Genomic DNA, 25528 nt, shown 5'->3' with positions numbered 1-25528 from the left:
ACCTATCACCTGTCACATAGTTTTTCACATCAATCATATCGCTGAGTGGATTATTGTTCTTGAACATATACAGGTTGAACGGAGCTGGCTCTTTGCCTATCTTCTGCCACAATGTATGTTCAGGTGCAATCCATCTTCCTGCCAGCACGTCATAGTCTCTCTGAGCGAAGTGCACCAGCTTTGTGAGAGGATCATAAAGCCCTCCATGAAATCCCACTATGAGCTGGAAGTCTGGATTGGAATCATGGTAGATCTCTCCGTACGCTGTGTACTGCACCTGCTTGACCATCTGCCCACTGCTGCTGAAGATGGCCAGTGGAGTGCCTACATTGTCAGAGGCGATATAGTATTCCCCCCCACCGCTGACCTCCATAGCAAATAGATGACCCTGCAGATCATAGTAGAAGGAGGTAATGTCAGCTCTCGAGTGGTTGTAAACATGGGTGACCCGTGTGGGGTAGTTCAAGTCGGCGTAGAAGTACTGCTGATGCTCGCCTTCATTAGTTCTACGGGAGACACGGCGGCCCAAGCCATCGTAGCGGTAGCGGACGCTCCAACCCCCAGCTGTGCGGCTGTAGGCTCGCTCGAGAAGTCCTTTGGAATTGTACTCAAATATGTCTGAGCCTCTCTGTGCAAGCACGCCATCCTCATCGAGGTGATACTGCATATCGCCGAGCCGTGTGATTCTGTCTCGCAGATCGTAGCGTAGTGGCAGCAGACGGGCGCTGTTACCGGGGTTAAGCAAATGGAGATTCCCATTTAGGTCGTAGCTGTAGCGCCAAGTGGACCAGTCATCAACCTTGACACCGACAAGCTGGCCGTCACCGTCGTACTCATAGCGGTACTGTGTAGTATTAGCATATGGACCGATCTTCAGTTCGCGTTTAATTACACGGCCCATACTGTCATACTGGACCGTCATCCAGTACATCAACGAGCGGAAGATCTCATACTGCACTTCTTTGATGCGGCCATGTGTATCAAAATGTTTACTGAGGGTCATCACGGCCGTAGTGATGATTTGGTTGATGTCGTAGTATATGATGCCGAACTTGCCGAAGTGTTCGACTTTACCGGATATCTCATCATAGCGGTACAGGTCCACAGGAAGCGGGGTTTCCCCTATTACTGGCTTTATGCTGGCCACCCTGAAGCTGTTGTCATGATAGGTGTAGTCAAAACGTGCATTAACCATTCCTTCCTCTGAGAAGCGGTACATCTGTTTGTCCACTAGGGGGCCGAGTTTGCGATAGCGAATGGTGCAAGAGAAGCCTCCGCTCTGTAAGTTGACCATTTTCAGCACTCCTGCTGTCTCATCGTAGCCAAAGGTGACAGCAGTGGCGTCATACAGCACCTCCGAGAGCTTTCCGAGCCTCCCGTACTTGTAGAGCACACGCCGACCCGTTCCAAGGTAGAATGTAGCGCGTGGACGCCCATCCTCGCTGAAGTCGTGGATAATGGTGGCATTGCTCTCAGGGGGGTTGTAGGTGTTGCGAATGTAGCCAACAGACACATGAGTGGCCATAGTGTGTCTGGCCATGCTGGGCATAGTGACCGCCGTGAGCCGGCCCGCTGTGTCAAAATCAAAGACGTACTGTTTCTGACTCTGTTGGAGCAGCAACACCATGGACTGAAGTGTGAAAGAGAAAAATAAAAAAGGTGCACAAAATTAGTAAATACATGAACACTATAGGAAAAACAAATGCTTTATTGTGGTTGTGAAGAGTCAACTCACTTTGTCCATGTAGCTGAATCTCCAAACTTTCCCATCAACAAAGGTTCGGGACAGGATCCGTCCAAATGCGTCAAACTCGCTTTTCTCACTCATGCTGCCCCTCTGCAAGCCCACCAATCGGCCGGTGGGTGAATAAGACACATTGACCAGGGCTAAGCTACTGCTGGGAAGCCAGGTGGCCGGTCGGCCCTGGGCGTCATAGATGATGCGCAGAGTGAACTTGCGGTGGTCATCGTAGATCTTCTCTGTTCTGGTGTTGCGGTCATAGTCAATGGACAGAAGGTTTCTGCTGTGGACCTGCAGGAAAACATTTAAGGTTTATTAAAGGATCTAAACCAGGGGTGCCCACGCTCGGTCCTGAAGAGTTTAGCTCCTACCCCAATTAGACATACCTGAACCAGCTAATGAAGCTCTTACTAGTCATACTAGAAACTTCCAGGCAAGTTAAGGCAAGTTGGAGCTAATCTCTGCAGGACACTGGTCCTCTAGGACTGAGTTGGGGCACCCCTGATCTAAACTCTAAATTCAAACATAAAATATTGCAGTTAACTTAGCAAATCTCAACTGAATGATGGTTTATTTTGTCACAGAATGTAATCGCCCTGCTTTAAACTGCTAAATGTGTTAAGATATAAAACATTAACATTGTTAAAGCTGCTTTGAAAAGTGCTACACAAATGGAATGGACTTTACTTGACAATTGACTTCAATGGTAAAAAAAACAAGCTTACGCGCAACTTCCTGCCAAACACTGTGACCTTGCCCTTGGTCAGCTCTTTTCTCATGCGCCACTCGATAGAGTTAAGGCCACTGTCAGTGGGTAGGGTGATGTTGCGTCTCCCGATAGTCGGGCTCACTGATCCTGCAATGATGTGCGGTTCGATGTGAAAGCTGATGCCCATTCCATTAGCATAGGACACTCGCAGTGTGCCGTTGTGGTACAACTGATAGTTATTTCTCACTTGGTCTGTGAAAAGACAAAAAAGAATATAGGTCGACAAGGATTATACTCTTTAAATAGTACATTATAAACAAGCATTATATAATATTTCACATCTCATTATGAATGTACTCAAATACACTACCGTTTAAAAGTTTAGGTACTTTTTTTTTTTTACTTTTTTCAAAGAAGTCTCTTGCACTTATCAAGCATGCATTTTTTAAAAATCCAAAATAAAGCAAAAACAGTCATTTAAAATAATTGTTATTTATCTTAAAGTATTTTAAAATGTAAATTATTCCTGTGATGGAAAGCTGAATTTTCAGTATCATTACTGAAGATCACATGATGCTTCAGAAATCATTCTAATACGCTGATTTGGTGCCCAAAAAACATTACATATTATAAATCTTAGAACATGTTTTGCTGTTTAATACTTTTGTGGAAACTGTGATACATTTTTTTAAGGATTCTGTGATGATTTTAAATGTGAATATTTAAAACCATCACAGAAAATATATATTTTGTAAAATTATAAATTATTTTATTGTTACTTTTGATCAATTGAATGCATACACAGTGAAAAAAAAGTGTTATTTTATACTGCTTCATTGATTTAAAATCATAATCCTAACATCTACAGTCCAGAAAAGTCCAGACAGATAAAATGGTAGTTAAATGCATTTGAAAATATATAAATATTGTTTCATGGCATTTATGCACTTTAACTATAATTTATCTGTTAAGTATTTAATGTTTGTATTAAGGCGACTTAATATGAAGTGTTCCCTAAATCAAGCCTCGTTTAATTTCAGCATTAATTCTGATCTGACAGTCTATTGTGCATCAGCTTTGGCTAAAGGCAGCACAAACATCTTTAGTTCCATTTACAAGCTATAATTGAATCAGATGCTGCTTTCCACAGAAATGTACCTGGAAAACACAATCAAGTACATTTTTTAAGTCATAACAAAAATCCAAGTGCATTTTGATACACCGCTAACAAGCAGAAGGCACCCAAACGGTAAGGTTTTCATGTAATTTGTCTTGAGTAAACAGCAAAAGCATACTCTTTACAGGAAGTAGCAAGCAATCTATCAACACATTATCTACTGGATATAAAGAGAAGAGCTTAAGCCTTCAAGCTTTTGCTTTTAGAAAGAAGCCCTAAAGGGGCCTATAGTAAATTATAAACTGATTATTTCTCTGCTCTGCTGGACTCCACACATTCAACTATGTGGCCTCCCTGTCAACCTGCATGCTGTGTGTTTTGGTCTTAATGGATGCGATTTAGAGGGAAAACAGGGGGAACCAGCATGAGATCGGGACTGAGATATGTTCTTTAGGTGTGTTGTGGTTGTGTACCTTGAACCACAGTGTAGGACGCCTCTACGGACGAGAGATTAGTGATGACTGTGACATCATCATCTCTGTTTGAGCTCTCCATGTCAGTATTGATGGTCTCCTCCATCTCACGATGCAGACTGGTCACCACACCAGTGGGATATGTGACGTTGGTTAGACGACCCTCACTGTCATAGCTGAGAAGAAGAGATATAACACAAAACTCACTAATATTAATATAATAAATAGCCAGCAGTGTCAGCAGAAATATTTTTTATTAATTTATAATTTTTGTTTTTAAGTGCTTGATACAAATGTTATTTTAATACTATTTTAGTAAATAAATATTTAGAAAAAAAAAAAATATATATATATTTGTATTCTCTTTTTTATTTTAGTTTAAGTTTTAGTTTTAGTTAATTTGTTACATGTTTTATTAATAAAATACACAATTATTTAAATGTCTAGAGCAGTTCTAGCATACAGACACTAGATGGCAGCAAGACCAAAGCAGTGCTGTGAAATCATCCTCTGCTCTGACACCAGATGAAGATACCAGGCAACTGAAAAGCACAGTGCTTAGAAACAGAAGTCAAACTTCTGGGTGCAACAGTCACACAACTTTTGCACTCAGCATTTTTTGCTGAAAAATCTGCATTATATTCTCTACTCAGTTTAAAAGAATACCAAATGCGCTGAAACATCAAAGTCATTTTAAATAAACTCAATATCAATCATTTCACTGCAAACAAGCCTCCTTTTATGTATACTGGGCTTAATATAGATAACCTTATTAACACTGCACAATAAACAATGTCTGACAAAAAAAAAATAAAAAAATATTAAAAAGAGTTTTACTGCATATTGCAGCAGTTATTAATCAGACGACAACCAAACACGTCTAGATGCAGTGTCGTTATTAGCCTTTTCGGCATTTTTAAAAGTAAGTTATTATCATTGAATTCCCCCTGAATTTTTTTGGCTAGCGAGAATTTATTTTTATTTATTTTATTTACATTATTTTTCTTGACGATTTCCAGATTTTCCATTTATCTCAAAGTTCTATTAACACAGTGCACATTTCATACTCACTTGTAAAAGTTTGTCCACCCGGTCTCATCTGACTTGGAGGCTAAAAGTTCTGTGTTCGTGTAATAACTGAGTTGTGCCACTTCCTGACTGAGAGCGGACACTGAACGCAGGCTGCCGGCCGGGTCCATTCCCAGTGTTACCACCTGGTTCTCTGGCAATAGCACAAGCCTGACAGAGCCAGACGCCTCCCTCCTCACCCGAAGCGTATTGTTAGAGGCATCGGTAATTGCTGCCAACTCTCCGTCCAGCCCGTAGGTAAAGTTATACAGTGCCAAACCTGTGATGAGGCTAAGCGTCTGCCTATGAAGGCCGTCGGGACCAAACACATATAGCTCCTGTTCTAGAGATGAACCTACTTCATATTGTCCACTTGCTGTGGCATTGGGGCGGTTGCTGCGGACCGAACGTACACGGATATTGTTCAGGTCGGCGATGTACAGGGTACCATCTGGTGACACAGCTAGAGAAGCGGGACAATTAAGGCTGGCGTCCGCAGCATAGCCTTCGTCTCCTGAGAAACAGTTGCAGTTGACGTCATTCTTACAGTCGCATTCAGAGGCAGCACCGGCAAGCAGAGAGATCTCACCGCTGGTGCTCACTTGCCGTATGCGGTTGATGCGCTTCTCGTCGGTTTCAGCAATGTAGAGCACACCTGTGTGGGAGATGGCGATGGCTGTGGCGCTCTCCAAGGCAGAATGGATGGCTAGTTTGCTGAGCGAGTGATCAATGCCAGGGACCTGACAGTGCATGGGCCGCCCTGCAATAACGCTGACCTGGCGGTTCTCAGAGATACGCAGGACGACGTTATTCTCCAGCACATACAGAGAGTTGTCCATAGGGTTGATGGCCAGGTCTGTAGGCCACTCCAGACGTACCTGAAACAACAAATGTTAAAAAACATAAAAGAGCACATTAACATAACTGAGCAGTTGTGGTCTTAGAGTGTAAATTCAGCTTTGCCCAGTGGGATTTCCCTGCCTTTGCTTCTGATATGTCTCTTTCTGTGCATTTAATTCCCCAAAGGGGATTTGTTTTATCCTTGATTCTGGTCAAACTGAATGCATTTCCTATTTCTGACAGTCAATTTCCTTCTGGTATTAAAATAATAATAATAATAATGCTCTTATACATGAATTATCTCTCTCTGATTCCATAAAATAATCTTAATAAATAACAGTGTTAGTTTTAATGGATTGTTTCTATGCAAGGACACAAATTTCATTGCTTCTGCATTAAAAATGACCTAAACAAATGACAAATGAAGCTGATTCATTTTCATACCCATTGGGATTAGTTGTATGTGACATTCAAGAAATGAATTTGAACTTGCACACACTGCAGACAAATTCAAATAAGATGCATTACACATATATGAACATTACAGGGCATCTGAATTACGCACTTAAGTACAGATTTCAACAACTTTTTTAGGAGTTGAGGAAAGAAATCACAACCTGGCTGACGTCCATGCTGGAGTCACAGCTGAGGGGCCTGACTGCAGTAAGGTCATTGGTCTTTATCAGAGTGGAGATAATACCATTCTGATCCACTTTTCGTATCATAGTAGCATCCACAAAGTACATCAGGCCGTTCTTATCCAATGCAACACCTGCATGAAAGAAAGGACAGTGACGAAACTCAATACTGGTGCATGATAAAGCTCATATGAAGACATGCTATAAGTTGCATGTGTTTCAACAATGTAGAAAACATTCACCCGCTATTAAAAAGGTCAGTTAAGCCAGAATTATGCATTGTTATAATTGTCTAATTATAAAGACATTACAATAATGTAAATTTCTTCTTCTTGAACGTCTCGTCAATTCTGGAACTGCTCCCCAAGTATCTGACTGATTTTCCACCCATTCTGATATTCCAGAGTGCAAATGTGTCTTTAAAGGTAAAATAATTAGTAGTCTGTGTGTGTAGGGGAGCAATGTCCTGGAAACGCGTCGGGCGCTGTGCCGCTCGACTGCTACAGTTTGATTCACGCTGTCACGGTGATCATGTCAGAGCGCGTTTTATTCTGAGATAAGAAGGCAGAGTCGGTCTCCGAGTGCAGTCTGCTAACCTTACCATCTCTCTTTACTTTCTGTGCTGTTTATTTCCCTCACATCGGTGGCCATGCTGGGCTTTAAGAATGATGTGTGGAGCCTAGACAATTACAGGTCACTGAGGTCTGAGATAGCACAGAAAACGACAGCACCCGGTAATTGTCTAAGGGATTAAATGGTGATGCTTTCTAGGTTCAAGGAAAATAAAAATGCGTCCGTCGTATTTGTAAAGCATCACAGCATTGAAATGCTGCTTTGTCTTGCGTAAAAGCTAACTCTGAAGAAGGATGTAGTATGTAGTAAGGTGTAAGCCCCTCCCAACTCACAGAAAAGAAGAAAACCGAATATTTCCTTTAAAAATCATCACCTCTTGGGCTCATTAGTGTGGCCTCCACTGCCTTTCCTCCATCACCACAGCGAGCCTCATCAAACGGGACGCACTGCTCTCCTGTCCCTGCCACCACCTGAGCGTTATCCAGAAGCGGTCTCGCCCCATTCAGAGAGCGAACGAGGTAGATCTGCCGGGAGTTGGTGTCTGACAGGAACAAAGACCCCGACACCGGATCCACTGCCAAGTAGTACTTATGGCTTGGATTGTTGCTATGGAAATAGGGCAAATGGGAGAATGTCTCTTAATAAAATCCTCAGAAAAACAGCATGGTTACCTTGGCGAACATGATGAAATGTGAATAGTTCATTGCTGGTAAAGTAATTGGAGCTCAAAAAAAAAAAAAAAAAAGAAAACTCTTTGATAGAAAAGAAGAAAAAAATTCTGAAATTCTGCCACAAACAAAGAGCTGCTGAAAAGAGCAGGACACAAGCACAACACATCTGCACAATGTTAGTTTTCAGACACATTAGCATGCAAATTAGATATGCAGACATGATAAATATTATTGGCATTATGCATTAATTTTAATTACCTGTGTCTCAAATCTTTATTTCTTCGTGGAGCAGGGGAAGAGGAGAGAAAAATAATGCATCGGTTTGAATAAATTAATCCAAACATATTATTGTAAAAGCTATTCAAGTTGTTAAAAACAACATTAAGTCAAAACTGAACTCATTTATTTTCATAATGAATGTCCTTGGTGTAGTAGTGGATAATTCATCAATGCATGTCGAGTGTTTATTAATATCCTTCATCAAACTTCAGCAACTGTGGACTTTGTGGTCAGTGCAGGTTTTCTGACATACTGAGCTGTGGCGCTCATGGGAAACCCTTGATTTAACAGAACAATATCAAACGACAAGATTGAATTATTATTTATGTTCTTCTGACATCTTTTCCTGTCAATGGATCTTGGAATTTAAGCCTTAAGCCTTGTGATTTGCTTATTTCATTTTTTTTTTAGAACCAACTCCAGGCTTTTATTATTTCAGCAGAATATTCTGTTCTACTCAATAATGCACCTCAGTAATTAAAGAGGTGAAATTAACTACAAATGCTGTTTTAATGTTGTCAGCTGTGCATCCTGTCAGCTTTACCTGAGCTCCAGTACAGCCGTGGTATTGAGGGACGGATAGACCCTCCGCACAAAGTTAAGGTCACCCACGTACAGGTTGCCCTCTCCGTCACAGGCTACAGCCATCGGCGCCAGCAGCTTGTTGCCCTCAGCCATCCCACTGCAGCTCGGGCATGAGATGCTGCGTCTTCGGCCATTACCCAGAATACTGTTGATGATGGGCGGCTGCTGCTGGGAGAGGAAGATATTCTCACCGCTGCCCTTATGGAGGATGCCTGCGCGAAATAAATCAAACACTGCCACTAAGCGCAACCGATTGAGATTCCAAACGTGACACATTTCTAATGGTCTTTAAATGCACAAATGTGATGCTTAAATGAAAGCATCAATTGCTACAGTATGACAGATTTATTGCGTTCCATGATCGATAGTGTGAAACCAGCAGTCATTAAAGACCTCATAATCATCAATAACGACCAAAAAAAATGACTTGCCACTCAAACACACAGGATTTCACCCTAATGCAGTAATTAAATTATGAGCAATGACAAATGTGCATAAAAAGAGCAATATTAGGCAGAATATGAGTTGTTTTATAGGTCATTGGCATGCTCTCCAGCTCTATGTCCTTATTTGACTTTCCACTAGCCAAGCTCCAATCACAATAAATTGTTGTTTTTAACTCAAACCTCCCTATCTCCTAAAGCAAGGGAATAAGTCTTCGGAAGGAGAAATTTAGTTGCTGCAAAAGCCTGAAGATAAACAGGTGTTAAAAAGCATGCAGTAACTTCTGTTCTATAATACCAAAACATTTCAAACAGAGTCAGTAATGGACATTTTTTCTTGGAGAAGCTTGTTGAACCATCAGCTGCTGGGATGACCTGTCCCTTCTGCATTTCACAAAACAAGTGTCTCATAGGAAAATACATCTTGGCTTATTGTAATTAGCCTTACTAAGGAGGGATTGATTGATTTATTGATTTATTTGTGTATGTGTGTTTTCAGCTCCCAATTCAGGGATGGGAAAAACTGGTACTCAAAGGCCACTGCACTGCAGAATTTAGCTGCATCCAAAATCAACCACACCAGTGAAATAAGTCTTCCTTGAAACTTACAGAAAGGTGTGTTTAAGTAAAGATGGAGCTGAAGTCTGAAGAAACATATATGAAGATGTTTCCATATCCTACCGCTGCGGACATTCAGCATGTGGTGTTTGTCTAGAGACCAGCTGCCCAAGTTTGAGGGGTTGAGCTCGTATCCCTGCAGCACAGCTGTCCTCTTCTCCCACAGGATCTGACTGGGACACGTCTCATACTCGTACCCCACAGACACTATAGAGATTGACAGATGGAAAGAAATGTGATGAATGAAGGCGAAAATGACAGAGAAGGAAGACACTAAAAGGAAGAGCAAAGCTGTGCTATCTTAATTAAACCCTTCATCACCGAGCGGAGACATAACAATTCATTAGCTCACAGGAAGAAGTTACTGCTGGCACACACCATAATGGATGAGAGACAGACAGTCTCATTAAAATACGGAACTATCTGTGTTTTGGAGCTCAAATTAGGAGAAGACACTAGGTAAAGGACAATAGCACAGACAAGCAACGAGATAACAGTTGAAATACACCTGTTTTCCTGACATGACTCCATATCCCACTTACCCAAAGCCTCAGTCAGGCCATGGACCCTCTGCCTATAGGCATCAGTCTTGTCCCAGATATACATGTAAGCCAGGTTAGGAGATGCATGGAACCATTTCTGAAGGAGATGACCCTCGACGGCCACCATCAGGTGCACTTTGGCCAGGCTGAGAGGCACTAGAGCTGGGGTCAGGATCACCTTGAGCAGTGAGAGGTAGCCTGAGGTCCTGGAGCTCAAATAGCAAAGTTTAAGACCGGTGCCAGGAATCTCCACCTGCTCGTGAAGCACCTGGACAGTGAGAGGAACGAAAATTGGGTTAATGGATTCTAAAAGTACTACAAATCAAAAAGAAGACTACCTTAGAGTGGAGATAAAAGAGATGAACTGTGAGCAGGGGAGAGAAACCGTGATTGTGGGAAAGGTATGAGGATGTGAATGAGTCAAAAGGAGTTCAAGAGTGGAAACTAAGATAAACAACAAAAGACCAGCCAAGAGTGAAGAAGGAGAGAAATGGAGAATATAAAACCCAAATAAAAAGCCAACGGAAGAATGTAATGACCTAAATGAAAGTGAATGAAATGTTGAATGTGGCACCTGGCTCTCAGGGAGGATGTGTTTCTCTGAAGGGTTGGAGCTGAAGAAGGAGGAAAGCGGGGAGGGAAGAACCACAGGATCAGGCCTGACAAAACCACTCAGGTCACATCTGGCCATGGCTTTCTCTTCCGTCCGTAGCACCACAGTGTCCATGGCGTAGAAGCGATTCCAGGGCAGCCACACCGTCCGTTCCTGACTCCGAAACGGAGCCCGCTCAAAATGCAAAGTCAGAGAGCCTCCACCGTTGGCCACCAGATCAAAACTAGGGAGAGCCAGCACAGGAGATATATTTCAATACTCAACTACATGTTGACATTTCAAAAGGGGCTTGAATAATGTGAAGTTACTCACGTGCCATCCTGGCGGCTCATGGTGTGACCATAGTGGGGGTACTTCACAAAGGTTACATTGACGCCCACCAAAGGAGTGCCATCTGAGGTCAAAACCTGACCTCGAATAAGAGATGCCAGGCTGCACACATACATACAATATTAGCATGATACATTTAGTAATTTAGTCTATCACAGCACAGGGCAGATGAGGTACCTGGCATTGAATGGGTTGATTCCTGGTATGATGTGAGTGCTGTCTTTACCCACAACCATCTTGATTCTGTCATAAAAGGATGGGACTTTCTGGACCTCTGATTGGCTCTGCTGAATAACCTGAAGTGGGTCACGTGATCCACGGCACAGAGGATTGGTTACACAAGAGCTCTGTGTGCAACAGTCCGGATCCATACAGTCAACCAGGCCATCTGAGTGGAAAAGATGTCACCACATGTCATAAGCTTTAGGTCTGTAGCATGCATTAGCAATGTGATATATGAATTTTGTATGAAAAAAAACCCCACACTAGGGTTGTCACGATACCAAAGATTCAGGACTTGATAGAAATGCCAGGGCGTATCTAATATATTTCACTGAACATACTTCACTTCATATTTCTCAGTCAATTTTAGCAGCAATTTTGCTGTAATATTTTCTAACGCACACTACTGTTTAATATATATATACTTTTTTTTTTTTCAAATGTGCATTCAATTAATCACAGGTGACAATAACGGCATTTATAATATTGATTTGTATTCCAAATAAATGCTGTTCTTTTGAACTTCTATTCATTAAAGTATCCTAAAAAAAAGCAGCACAACTGTTTTCAACATTGATAGAAAGTATTGTTTATTGAACATCAAAACAGAGTATTAGAATGATTTCTGAAAGACCATGTGACAATGAAGAGCTGGTGAAAATTCAGCTTTGCCATCACAGGAATAAATCACATAAAAAAAAAAAAAAAAAAAACTTTTCTTATTTTAAACTGCAATAATATCTCACAATATCACAGTTTTTCCTTTATTTTGATTCGTTTTATTGAGCATCTTTCAAAACGATAAAAAAACGATAATTTTACACACATTTGATTTTTATTTTCTTAAAGGGGTCATGAATTGAAAATCAACTTTTACTTGAGCTTTTGATATATAAGGGGTCATCGTGCTAAAATAATTTACTGTAAGTTTCAGAACTGAAAATGTCCTTGTTACTGAAATAAAAGCTTTTAATGAGACCAGGCCCAGCGAATGCCAGTTCCTGGAATGTTCCTATCTATAATAGATATGTTAAACACTGCCTCCACAGAAGAACATCAATGCCTAATTCTGTAGCCCACTGATTCGTGCATGACATAGTAGGTACATTAAATCACATAAATGGCACTAAACCAGACCGAGCAACCAAGCAATAAGCATGCCATTGAAGATAGCAAAATATTGTGCAGTGCCTGGCTGTGGAAGAACATGGTCACTTCATACAATTCCTTTGAATTCAGATATTAGGAATGCATTTATTTTTGATGAAGTTTCAGCTCACGTGAGTCAAATATTGAGCGTTTGTTCACTTGTTCACATTCCACCATGGATTCCTTTGTAAACAAGACACAGGTCAACGCTGGATTTGCAGAAAGACTGAGATTAAAAAGCAATGATGTGCAGTCTACAGTATATCGGATCCGACAGGAATAGTGCAGCACACATATGTGAGTAAAAAATATTTGCAGTACGTCACTATTGCTTTGTAATAGATCGCTTGATATGTACTGATTATGTGTATGTGAATATGGTCCAATTCACACTAATAAGTAGTTGCTTATTAGCATGTCTATTATTAACATATTAGCTGTTTATTAGTGCTTATAAAGTACATATAATGCATGACATCCATAATCCTACCCAATACCCTAAACTTAACAACTACCTTATAAACTATTAATAAGCAGCAAATAAAGAGTTAATTGAGGCAAAAGTCATAGTTAATGGTTATTTAATAGTGAGAATTGGACCCTAAAATAAAGTGTGACCATATTTTTTTTTTTTTAGTACTAAGTATCGCCTGGTTCTGGAAGTACTGAAACATTTGGCATCCTTAGCACAAACGGATTTACGGTTTCATAGTATCAGATGGTTTAAAGGGACTTCTGAAAACTCTCAGTTCATCTGCCATCTTTTTCACAGAATGTGTACTTTTGATAAACCCTTCTAATTTCAAACCCCTGCGCTGCTTTCATGTCAAGAGAGGGAGACAAATAATATGATTAAAAAACATAATAAGCTCAAAAGTAGAACTTCTCATCATAATGGAAATTAAATTGAACAAATCTATTTATTTATCCCCATTGGGGTAATGAGCTCAACTGATGGATATGATCACTAAAATGAATGATGCTCTAGTTTTTTTCTCTTTCTCTCTTGAATTCACATTTAGAGAACTTGCATCAAAGTTACAGAGGGCATCGCTCACACCCTTGAGAGCTTTCTTCCCTGTTTCATCTTCCTCTCCCTCTCTTCACATCTCTTATTTGCTACACATTGCAGTTCACTGTACATGCACACCCTTTCAACACTTCTCCCTAAATGGGTCTTTCTTGATCCGGAAAAAACTCACAACAAGCCCCTGTTGCCAAAGACTTTTGTTCCATGTTGTTTTGCCTGGTGGTCTCTGAACTCTGAGGTTTTTGTGAAGTAACCCCCAAATGAAAAGTAAACAAAAAAGAGAGAAGAAAGAAGCAGGCAGTTCGTATGTCTGGAGAATGCTTGTTTGTATCTGGGTCAGATTGAGTAAGTTCAAATACCTGCTTTGATGGTATTTTGTGATCACCCTTAAAATTTTATCCACAAGAAGTGTAATTAAGATGTGAGCAAATTGAGATCACTTCCCAATCCCCTTTACCCTTCTATATAAAATTTCCTCTACTCTCTCTATTCTAATAATAAATATCCTGAAGAACATTTAGGAAAAGAATCACCCACCTTTAAAATAAACACATTTTGTTGCTTTGCAGTCTTATATTAAATGTTCCCTCCTGGTGGAATGACCTCCCCAACTCAATCCGAGCAGCTGAGTCCTTAGCCATCTTCAAGAATCGGCTTAAAACCCATCTCTTCCATCTTTATTTGACCCTCTAACTTTAATACTCACTATTCTAATTCTATTCTTGAAAAAAAATCAAACTACCTTTCTAATCTTTTTGTATTCTATTTTCTTTTAATGTATTATGCAATTGTGTGTGTGTGTGTGTGTGTAAATACCTCTAACACTTGCTTGCTCTATTCTTTTTTTAGTCTATCTGTTTTGTTTTTATTTATTTTATTTTTAAAGTTTGAGCACATAAACATTAGATCACACACCCTGGCTAAAACCCAATTATTATATTGGTCTAAATGAGCAGACTCCACCAAACTACTGTTATAAGCATGAGCCCCGTCAGACTGGTCGTGGGGGAGGTGTAGCAACAATATATAGTGATATTCTCAATGTTACCCAGAAAACAGGACACAGGTTTAACTCATTCAAAACACTTCTGCTTAATGTTACACTGTCAGACATGTAAAATAAATCTATTGTATCTCTTGCTCTGGCTACTGTGTATAGACCACCAGGGCCGTATACAGAATTCCTAAAAGAATTTGCAGATTTCCTTTTGGTTACAGTTGATAAAGCACTAATCATCTGAGATTTTAATATTCATGTTGATAATACAAATGATGCATTGGGACGTTTACTGACCTAATAAACTCTTTTGGAGTCAAGCAAAATGTCACTGGATTTAATGATATCGCATGGAATCAATCTTACTGATAAAGATATCGTGCCTCAAAGTGATGTTACCGACCATTTCTTTGTATTGTGCATGCTGCGTATCACTGATATTAACTATATGGCTCAGCGTTACCATCTGGGCAGGACTATTGTTCCAGCCACCAAAGACAGATTCAAAAAGAACCTGCCCGATTTATCTCAACTCCTATTTGTACCCCAAAATACACATGAACTAGATAAAATGACTGGCAACATGGACACTATTTTCTCTAATACATTAGAAGCTGTTGCCCCCATCAAACTGAAAAACGTTAGAGAAAAATGTACCGTGCCATGGTATAACAGTAATACTCACTCTCTCAAGAAAGAAACTCGTAGTCTTGAGCGCAAATGGAGAAAAACTAACTTGGAAGTTTTTAGAATTGCATGGAAAAATAATATGTTCAGCTATAGACAGGCCCTAAAAACTCGAACATATCCACACACTCATTGAAAATAACCAAAACAATCCAAGGTTTTTATTTAGCACAGTGGCTAAATTAACAAATAACCAGACGCCACCTGATTAAAAAATTCCATCAATGTTTAATAGTAATTACTTTATGAATTTCTTCACTGATAAAATAGATAACATCAGAAATACAATTAACAAATGTAGATTCTACAGTGTCTAATAATTCAGTTTCATCCATCACACCCAAAGATAAACTGCAGTGCTTTACAACTATAGGATAGGAAGAGCTAAATAAACTTATCACTGTATCTAAACCAACAACATGTTTATTAGATCCTGTACCCACTAAATTACTGAAAGAGTTGTTACCTGTAGCAGAAGAACAACTTCTCATTATTATTAAGTCGTCGTTATCTTTAGGTCACGTCCCAAAACCATTCAAGCTGGTGGTTATTAAGCCTCTTATTAAGAAACCACAACTAGATCCTAGTGAACTGGCAAATTATAGACCCATTTCAAATCTTTTTTTTATGTCTAAAATTTTAGAAAAAGTTGTGTCTGCTCAATTGTTCTCCTTCCAGCAAAAAAAAAAATTATCTGTATGAAGAATTTCAGTCAGATCAAGGCTGCATCTTATTGCTAGTTTTAATTTATCTTAGTGCTGCGTTCAACACCATAGATCATAACATACTCATAGATCAATTACATAACTATACAGGTATTCAAGGGCAGGCTCTAAGAAGGTATAGATCCTACCTGTCTGATCGCTACCATTTTGTTTATTTAAATGGGGAGTCATCTCATTTATCACCAGTAAAATATGGAGTGCCACAAGGATCTGTCCTAGGTCTTCTCTATTTTCAATATACATGTTGCCCCTTGATAATATTATCAGAAAATACGGGATTAGCTTCCACTGTTATGCTGATGATACTCAACTATATATCTCAATGAGACCAGATGAAACTTCTAAATCATTTAAGCTAACAGAGTGTGTTTAAAATGTAAAAGATTGTATGACCAATAATTTTCTCCTATGAAATTTGGATAAGACATAGAGATTACATAAAAATAGTACACAGAATTGCGTAGATTATAATTTGCAACTAGACAGATGTACTGTTACTTCCTCTACAGTCAAAAATCTGATGATATTAGATCTGTGTGATATTAGACAGCAACTTGTCTTTTGAAAACTGTATTTCCCATGTTACAAAAACAGCATTTTTCCATCTTAGAAACACTGCCAAGCTACGAAACGTGTTACCTGTTTCTGATACAGAAAAGCAAGTTCATGCATTCATGACCTCTAGACTGGACTATTGTAATGCACTTCTAGGTGGTTGTCCTGTATCTTCAATAAACAAGCTACAGGTAATCCAAAATGCAGCAGCTAAAGTTCTTACTAGGTCAAGAAAATATGATCATATTACAATTTTTACAGTCTCTACACTGGCTACTTATAAAGTTCTGTATCAGTTACAAATTATCATTACTTACCTATAAGGCCCTAAATGATTTAGCTCCTGCGTACCTAACTAGCCACCACACTACAATACATCACGCTCCCTAAGGCCACAAAACGCTGGCCTTTTGGTAGTTCATATGTAGCAGAAATGAGTCAAACCAGACAAATCAAAGAGTCTATCAGAGCTGTGTGCATTGAAACGAGAGCCGAACTCCTCAGGAAGTCATAAATCAGTTCTAGTGCCACAAGAACCAAGCAAGATAACCAACCAACCAACTTGTTCACACAACAGCTTTCAACATTAACACCAATAGAACAATTATTAACAATTTTATTTCGAAGAAGAGATTGTCAAATGTATTGTTCGTGATTGAAATGCAACGCTGGACATCACATGTAAACCCAGGAGATCAAGTTAAATACTTGTATTGACTTCCCCCCACCCAGAAGAACCAGACTGAAATTCCTAAGGGGGAAGGGCTTTAAACCTTTGTCTTCACAGAAAAGTCCTTTGCCAGAGAATGGCAAAGAAACCCTTTTTATACATTATATATGGACCAGAATGAACTCAAAAAAGACTTATGAATGAATCATTCCATTGCTTAACTCCATATTCATTTACGTGTAACCCACACATTTGACTATCATGTATAATCACTTATTGTGTATGTCTTTTGATAACTATAGGATACCTAGTCATGTCTAGTATTGAAATAATCGCATTTTCTTGCTTGATATTGTCCTGACAATCATTTATTTGTAAAATATATCATAATCATGTTATAGGAATCATGTCCAAAATTAGACCCTGTGAGGCAAGAACCACATGCTTGGTAAGATAAACAAATGATTTATGATACCCACCCCAAGAACATATCTGATTGGTCAAGGCAACATTTGAGGGGTGGCCAACAGAAAAGTTTAAATACTTTGGATACGATTAAATTTTTGCTTTTAGTTCTAGTCTAGCTGCTGCTATTAGCCATGTCGGCTTTTAGTTCTAGCATTGCTTGTGCTATCAGTCATGCCTTGCTTTTAGTCTGCTTTTAGTCCCTAGCTGCTGCTATTAGCCATGTCGGCTTTTAGTTCCAGCCTTGCTCGTGCTATCAGTCATGCCTGCTCTTAGCTTGTAGCTTTGCTACCTAGCTTTAGCTTGTAGCATCTAGCCATGCGGTTAGTCATCATGGTTCTTTGAGCGCGGTTCCAGCGTGCCTGCCTGCTGCTACTTATGCCACAATGAGAAGGAACACAACCTAGTCTCGTCAAACTTTATTTCTTTTCTTTTCCGTTTGAGAGTTTCGTGTTCTGAGTTAAGTTTTGTAACGTCGACCTCGTCTGCGCGTTTGAACTCCGACCAGCCACACAACTCCAGCTTCAGCCAACGCCCAAGCACGGGCTCCCCAAGACGTCACTTCAGCCAACTGAACTTCCAGCCAATCAGCGACACCGGGATACCCCTTTCAACTGGAGTCCCTTTCACAGCAAACGAAGGCAACGTATTCCCAGATATTTGTTGTGCTGGTGTATCTAATATAATTTTAACCCCATTGAGGAACTCAATGCGAGCGCTAATTACGTGATTGATGGTTGTTCATGTCTATGCAATTTAACGTATTGCTGTAAACTTGGGATTCCATATTTCCATTCTCTTAAACTCATCTTTCCCTAACTTTCGATCTTCCTGCAACTTGTGTGAATGTGTGTGTGCGTGCGTTTATGTGTTAGATTAGTTTATATGTCTTAGATTTATCTAATAAAGCCTTATTCATATTGAAAAGAGAAGTATCTTGTGTTTTGTGCTTACAAGTTAATGTCTTAAACTGTCGATCTTGTTACTGTGCTAATTGATAGTGTTTTCACTATAGTTTGGATATTAGTATCCAGCGCAGATTTGATGTTAAACGGCTCGTTCACTGAACCGCAGACGCGTCTCCGTGAGCAGCCGTGAAACAGTGATTCTGTTCAAATTCCCTTTAAAATCTTAAATGATTCCCTTTGAGCTAAATTGACCTGTTTCCCTTACACATAAGATAGCAAAGTCCACTAAAGGAGGTAGAGCTTTTTTGCATTTGACTCCCAAACTCTGGATTAGCCTTCCTGATAATGTTCGGGGTTCAGAAACACACTATCTCTTTAAGTCTAGATTAAACACACATCTCTTTCGCCAAGCATTCAAATAATGCATCTCATAATTTGTGACTGCAGTTGTATCTGATCAAATGCACATTATTATTAATTTGCTTGGGTTAAACTAATTAATTTTACTTTGTTGGAACAGCAGCTACGCTCATTATGTCTCTATTTGTTTCTCTGTTTTGCCACGGGATTTACCTCCAGTCTAGATCTAGAACACCTGAGAAGAGATGATGCCAACCCCTTAGAGGACATCAGATGATGCTAACCCTGAAACAACATAATATTGCTATTGCTGTATTATCTACATTACTAACAAATATTGCTACAAGTGTAATTGCATCATATAATAATTACTGTTAATAGTGTTCATCGTCTGGTTGACTACGTCTCGTATTCATTTTTCTGAAAATTCCTGTCATATGCACATAAACTGACAGTCACCACTTATAAACTACTACTAAATATTTTTGAAATGTAATTTTCTGTGAAGTTGCTTTGCAAGGATTTGTATCGTAAAACGCGCTATACAAATAAACTTGAATTGAATTAAAATAACATCCAAGTGAAAGATATAACACAATCATGTCAGAAAAATAAAATAAATAAATAACATCACTGAGTAAAGGAAAAGGATCATGGGCTCCTAAAAAAGACTTAGTAGGGTGTAGCTAATCACATTTTCAATGGGACACAAAGCCATCTGACTTTCAACTGTGAACAGATGTGGTCATTTTGATTAGCTCAGCATGAAAAGAGATTTCCTGGAGCATTTCAGTCCTTGGTAGAGGCACTGAAGCAAAAAATCAACTATGGGTGGCAAGACACCATCAGAGAAAGTGAGAGTGACATGACATACAGCCAAGTATGATGACCCATACTCAGAATTCATGCTCTGAATTTAACCCATCCAAAGTGCACACACACAGCAGTGAACACACATACGGAGCAGTGGGCAGCCATTTATGCTGCGGCGCCTGGGGAGCACTTGGGGGTTCGGTGCCTTGCTCAAGGGCATCTAAGTCATGGTATTGAAGGTGGAGAGAGCACTGTACATGCACTCCCCCCACCTACAATTCCTGTGGGCCCAAGACTCTAACTCACAACCCTTTGATTGCGAGTCTGACTCTCTAACCATTAGACCACGACTTCCACCTTCAACATTCTTTTCAACATGACAATGACCCAAAGCACACAGCAAAACTGAGCTCACAATGGTTGAAGGGAAAAAAGGTGAATGTCCTTGCATGGCCTAGTCAGAGACCAAACCTAAACCCCATTGAAAATCTGTGGAAGACTGTAGACCACAAACGTTCACCATCAAATTTAACTGAACCTGAGCAGTTCTGACTAGCTCGAACAGTACAGCCAATCAGAGGTGTTCAAGAAATTAACTGTAATTGGCCACATTGCTCAATGCTATAAAAACATGATGTAAATAGAAACTTTTGATGCTCTCCAGAACACGAACAAGCACTGAAACATTTACCAGATCTGTTTTGCCAATATCCCTTTACAGTTTTAACTGATGGAGCTCGTTTTCATTTGAGGGTGCTTTTCATGAGAAATGCATGCAAATTGCATGAGAAAATGGACGTGTGAGGTGCGAGTGTGAATACTGTGTCAGTTACGTGAATTTCACCCTGAAGGCATGAGAGTTGGCAGCCCTGCATCTAAACATCACAGATTTACCTCACTGCTATATTCAAATGACACAAATCCCAAGTATTTTCACAATACTTTGTAAAAAAAATAAAGAAACCTTGTATATAAGAGAGTGAGAAAACACAAGAGAAGACGAAGCGGGGAAAATGAAAACATTTTAAAATGAGAAACAATAAATAGTTCTTTCTAAAAGCCTCTCTATGCTCTTAACTGGTCTAGGGGAGATGCTCAGTGCACAGGGCTGACTCTGAACATCCACCTGTTACTGTATATAATCATTTTGCCTTGGGGTAGTTTCAAATTCCTCACTCTGCCAGCCAACAGACACTTCACCTTTTCATACGAATGACTGGAGCTGCTCTATTCATCCGTTCAGAGAATCTTCATATCTCTCATTTCTCCTAACAAACTGCCACAAAGCAGCAGTGTATAGACAAATCTCATTATATTAAAATGCTTAAAAAATAATTTATAGTTTTTTAATTGAAGAACATATAGATTCTTTAACTTCTGACTGATCATGTGACTATTTGATGTATCAATAGTCACATTTTCCGTTAAAAAGAAAGAAAGTAAATGCATGGTTAGACTTTTGTATGTGCTTGTCTGCTCAGACCGATGTTTAAAACTCAATGGTAGAAGGGCTGAATCAACATGTGATGGCAAAAAAATTAGAACACCCCATAGTAAAAAAAGAAAGTTTGTCCCAGTCTGAAGCAACATATTAGCAGCCATTTATCGCACCAAATATTCATGTGAACAGGCCTTTACAACAGTGAGATAACAACTGTTTAGCATTTTTCCCCAAGTCCCGACAGATGTGATGCATGTGAAGCCAAAGGGGATAGAAACAATTTCTGCATTCAACGTGCATTTGTCACCTCCTTCATTGTCCTTGTTGTCATTGCAGAAGGTCTCCATGGCAACACTGCAGCCTGGCCCTCTCCAGCCAGTGCGGCACTCACAGTGCCAGCTGTTCTGACCCATGATGCACTGCCCATTCCCATTGCACAGGCCCGGACAGCCATCTGCAATAGAGGAAGGAGAGATCCATCAGTTGTGTGATTATATTGGATTTGGCATGAATTAATTCAGTGCCGATGCCACAAGCAGAAATGTTACTTGCCACTAAAAACTCATTATCATACCTATGTCATGCATGCTACTTACCAATACGAAAACCTGTCAGAAACATTCTGATTTAAATCTATTATCAGTTAACCCAAGCAAAACCATTATAGATGACTTGGTTGATTGCTGCATTTTGGCTGGTTGAATTCAGCGTTAAGAAATGTTGTGTGCACAAAATCCATCGGCTATAATTGTCTGAAAACAATGATGTGAAAACAGTGATTGAGAGCGAAAATTGTGCTCATTAGCATTAAAACAAGAATCCTAACACATGCAACCAAGGCATCCATTAGTATTCCTCTTCCAGTTATACTCCAGAGCTCAAAAAGTCATTTAACATTCTTAGAGATGCGGATCACACAGTGAAGACCATTTGCTTCGCTATGAATGTGATTATAAAATAATGACAACACACACACACACACAAACATGCACATCCACACAGATGTGTTTTACTACTCTATGTGTGCTGATGCAAACATGAGCAAATCAATCTAGACCAAACAATAAAACAGCAGCTGAAAAGTCTTTGAAAAACACTGTTGTAAAAGAAGTCACAGAACCAAGGGAAATGCCTTTGACTAGCTCAAAGCTTCAAAGCAGGAAAAGAGCATGTGTGTTTGTGTGTGTGTTTACCGATGGTGCAGTGTTCTCCGTTCCAACCCTGTTCACACAGGCACTTGCCATCCCTGCAGGTCCCATGTTTCACACACTGTGGGTTACACAGTTTCTGGTCACAGCTTGTGCCTGTCCAGCCCTCCTCACAGTGGCAAATGCCTCCGACACACACACCATGGCTCCCACAATCTGCTGAACACACCTCTGGAGAAAGAGAGCAAGAAAGAGAGAGAGAGAGAGAGAGAGAGAGAAAGCTGCTTTTACTCTTTATTTTTATTTATATTAAAGATATATATAGATAGATATAGATAGATATTTTTTCTTCTTAATTACTTCATTTAATTAAAAAAAAAACATGTTATTATTGTTTCTTTTAATTCTGTTATTTACTTGATTGCTATTTGCCTATGCACTGTTTTAATGATCCACAGCAAAGATGCAAATGCTTTGGCAATGTAAATAATTACATTGCTAAAAATAGCATTATTGTACTGTATTTCATTTGGTTAGCAAATGGCATATTAAAATATATGTATTATCTACATTTCTGTTGAAAAGCCAGATCTTTGCTTGAAAGAAGTTAAAATTTATTCAGCAAGGAAGCATTAAATTACTCAGTAAAGAGTTCCATTCTAAAATAAATTATTTTTATGTCACATAAATGCAGTTCCCTATTTGTCGGTCACTACGTTATGTCATGATGACATTAGGGATCTAACTTGGGAGCCCAATCATTTCTAAGTTTAAGAGAAAATGCCAATGAGAATTGGTTGTGTACACGGGTATATAAGGCGACAACATGCATCCACTTATTAGATTTTTCCTTCGGAGCCAAGTAGTATATGGTATTCACCTTATTACAAAGCCATTTAGTCTTTGTGTGCCAGAGGCTGTTCCTGGTTGGTTTTACGGCACGTTAAAACGGTCAGCATCGATTCCCCTGGGTGCTTAAACTAAAAGAGCAGTTTCCTCTAACAGAGCAAATCAGGGATGATTCGCATATTTTTCAAGATTGCATTTCATTCGTGTCCTTCTGGATGCGGTCGTTTCCTGTCCTCTGTAGATGGCCACGATCGCTTCAGTGACTGATCGTCTTCAGTGTCTGGGCCTGTAGCATGATGAAGCGACGCTCATGGAAGAGTCATGTGTCTGTTGATGCAATCGCAGCGATGCCATGGTCATACACCCACAATCCAACCCTCTCTCCTCAAGGGGAGTGGAGCAGACCCCTCTGTCACTACCCATCCCGGTTTCTCTGCCACAAGCAGAGAACTGCTGGTTAGTGCTCTGGGAGATCTGAGGGTTAAAGGGCTTTTCTGCTGGGCCACACCCCACAGATCTCCTGAACCTCTGAACCTTTATACAAGCTACAAGTAGTCCAAAATGCAGCGGTTAGAGTGCTTACTAGGTCAAGAAAATATTATCATATTACACAGACTCTGCACTGGCTACCTATGTAGTACTGCCCCCCCCAGGTCAGCCCATATCAGTATCTCCACATGTCACTTCCCTACGTGCAGGATTTGGTTTCAGTAGCAATCTTTTCCTGAAGGTTCGCTTCCCCATCGTTCTGCCAGGCTGAAGGAACAAATAGGGAAGATTTTAACCAATCTTTCACTGAAGGTTGAAAGCCCTTTTTAAAACTTTTGTTGTATGGCCTTCTTCAGCTGCGATGTTCTGACCATTGGTCCCCTGCAGTATCAAGGTCAGTGAATTTGCACTGGGGCTTTCATCATGGCATAACTTGTAGTGACCGACAGATAGGGAATGTCTGGGTTATGTACGCAAAATGCATTCCCTGATGGAGGGAATGGAGACATTATGTCCCCATGTCAAAACCTTGACACTAATGAGTGGATGCATGCTGTCGCCTTATATATCCGTGTGCACAGGGAGTGGCGCAGCATACAAAACCCACTAGCCAATTCCCACTGGCGTTTTCTTTGAAATTGTGTAAATAGATAAAATAAATAAATTATGCTTTCGTTTTTTCAGGTTTGTCGTGTCCAGGTACAGAAATTAAATAATCGAATGTAAAACAGCATTTCATGGTATTCACTGTAAATTAAATGTAGATTAATCATTGTTAAAGCTACATAAGTTATTCAGTCAAGAGCAGTGAGTGATTTTCTCTCATTCTCAATTTTTCTTGGATTCACATCAAGGAACCCACAACAGCTAGTATATTAGGTGTGGTGCATGTATAATTGTTACCACATTTCTCTCCACTAGCTACAGCCCTGATCATGTGATTGTTGCTGAAACATCATCTGTCATCATTGAAAAAAAAAAAAAAATTATATATTAAAATAGTAAACTGTAATAATTTTTCACAATATTAATTATCTTAAATATTATCTTAATCACTAATCAATTGAAAAAAAAAATCACTCTCTGCGCAATTTGCACCATGGATATTTTATTTTTTGTAGATTATTATTACTATATTTTATTTTTGAAGCTCATTTTGGATTGCACCTGATTCACTAAAGATGGAACTGCTACTATTTTGGGTGGGCGGGGTTGTGCTGTTTCCTGATTTGCATATGAATTGTGTGCTAAAACAGCACACGCAGTGAGTATAAATAAGCAACGCTATCAGCGGGCGCAATTCAGGCCGAGTGAATCTCACTGAGAGTGTAGATGGATGCAAGTGAAAGATTAGAATATATTGCAGCACAGTATGAGATGACAGTAAGTGAGAAGGTGAAAATGGCTGATGGGAACACACCGGTGGAGCAGTCAGGGCCCATCCAGTTGGGGTCACAGCTGCAGAGCCCCGTGTCAGGACTGTAGGCTCCGTGACCGTTGCACTGATCTGGACACTGGGCTCTGGACACATCACATAGGGGCCCGGACCAACCAGGTTTACAGTGGCACTGACCGGACACGCAGCTGCCATGTCCCGAACACGTGGGGTCAAGACAATCCACTGGAGAGGGAGAGAGACAGAGACTTTGAAAATACTTTTCCATTCGACTTGCTTTTTTTCTTTTTGTCCTTTCTCTTTCCTCCTCATCTTTCACCTCTCTCTTCTGAACTCACCTCTGGGATCTCTCCACTTTCAAAAACTAGCTGCAGCTCATATAAG

At 39.9% G+C, this 25528-nt stretch overlaps 1 protein-coding gene across 3 annotated transcripts in view; it reads right to left on the bottom strand.

Annotated features, from left to right (window-relative positions):
- LOC127941641 (teneurin-2-like) overlaps nt 1-25528 on the bottom strand; it is a 260234-nt gene that overhangs the window by 3049 nt on the left and 231657 nt on the right. For all 3 annotated transcript variants that reach the window (XM_052536944.1, XM_052536945.1, XM_052536946.1), the window contains 17 exons: nt 25169-25369; nt 22456-22641; nt 21570-21716; nt 11418-11628; nt 11223-11342; nt 10872-11133; nt 10298-10565; nt 9819-9962; nt 8654-8906; nt 8089-8109; nt 7533-7765; nt 6566-6720; nt 5112-5986; nt 4041-4216; nt 2467-2702; nt 1736-2032; nt 10-1630 (listed from right to left, as the gene is read on the bottom strand). In XM_052536944.1, the coding sequence (XP_052392904.1) occupies nt 10-1630; nt 1736-2032; nt 2467-2702; nt 4041-4216; nt 5112-5986; nt 6566-6720; nt 7533-7765; nt 8089-8109; nt 8654-8906; nt 9819-9962; nt 10298-10565; nt 10872-11133; nt 11223-11342; nt 11418-11628; nt 21570-21716; nt 22456-22641; nt 25169-25369 (5406 nt within the window). The remainder of the gene's footprint in view (nt 1-9; nt 1631-1735; nt 2033-2466; nt 2703-4040; nt 4217-5111; nt 5987-6565; nt 6721-7532; nt 7766-8088; nt 8110-8653; nt 8907-9818; nt 9963-10297; nt 10566-10871; nt 11134-11222; nt 11343-11417; nt 11629-21569; nt 21717-22455; nt 22642-25168; nt 25370-25528) is intronic.

This window comes from Carassius gibelio, chromosome A21, assembly GCF_023724105.1.
Source record: "Carassius gibelio isolate Cgi1373 ecotype wild population from Czech Republic chromosome A21, carGib1.2-hapl.c, whole genome shotgun sequence".
Lineage (NCBI taxonomy): Eukaryota > Metazoa > Chordata > Actinopteri > Cypriniformes > Cyprinidae > Carassius > Carassius gibelio.
Note: the sequence above shows the minus strand (reverse complement) of the source record. Positions and strands in the feature narration are given on the sequence as shown.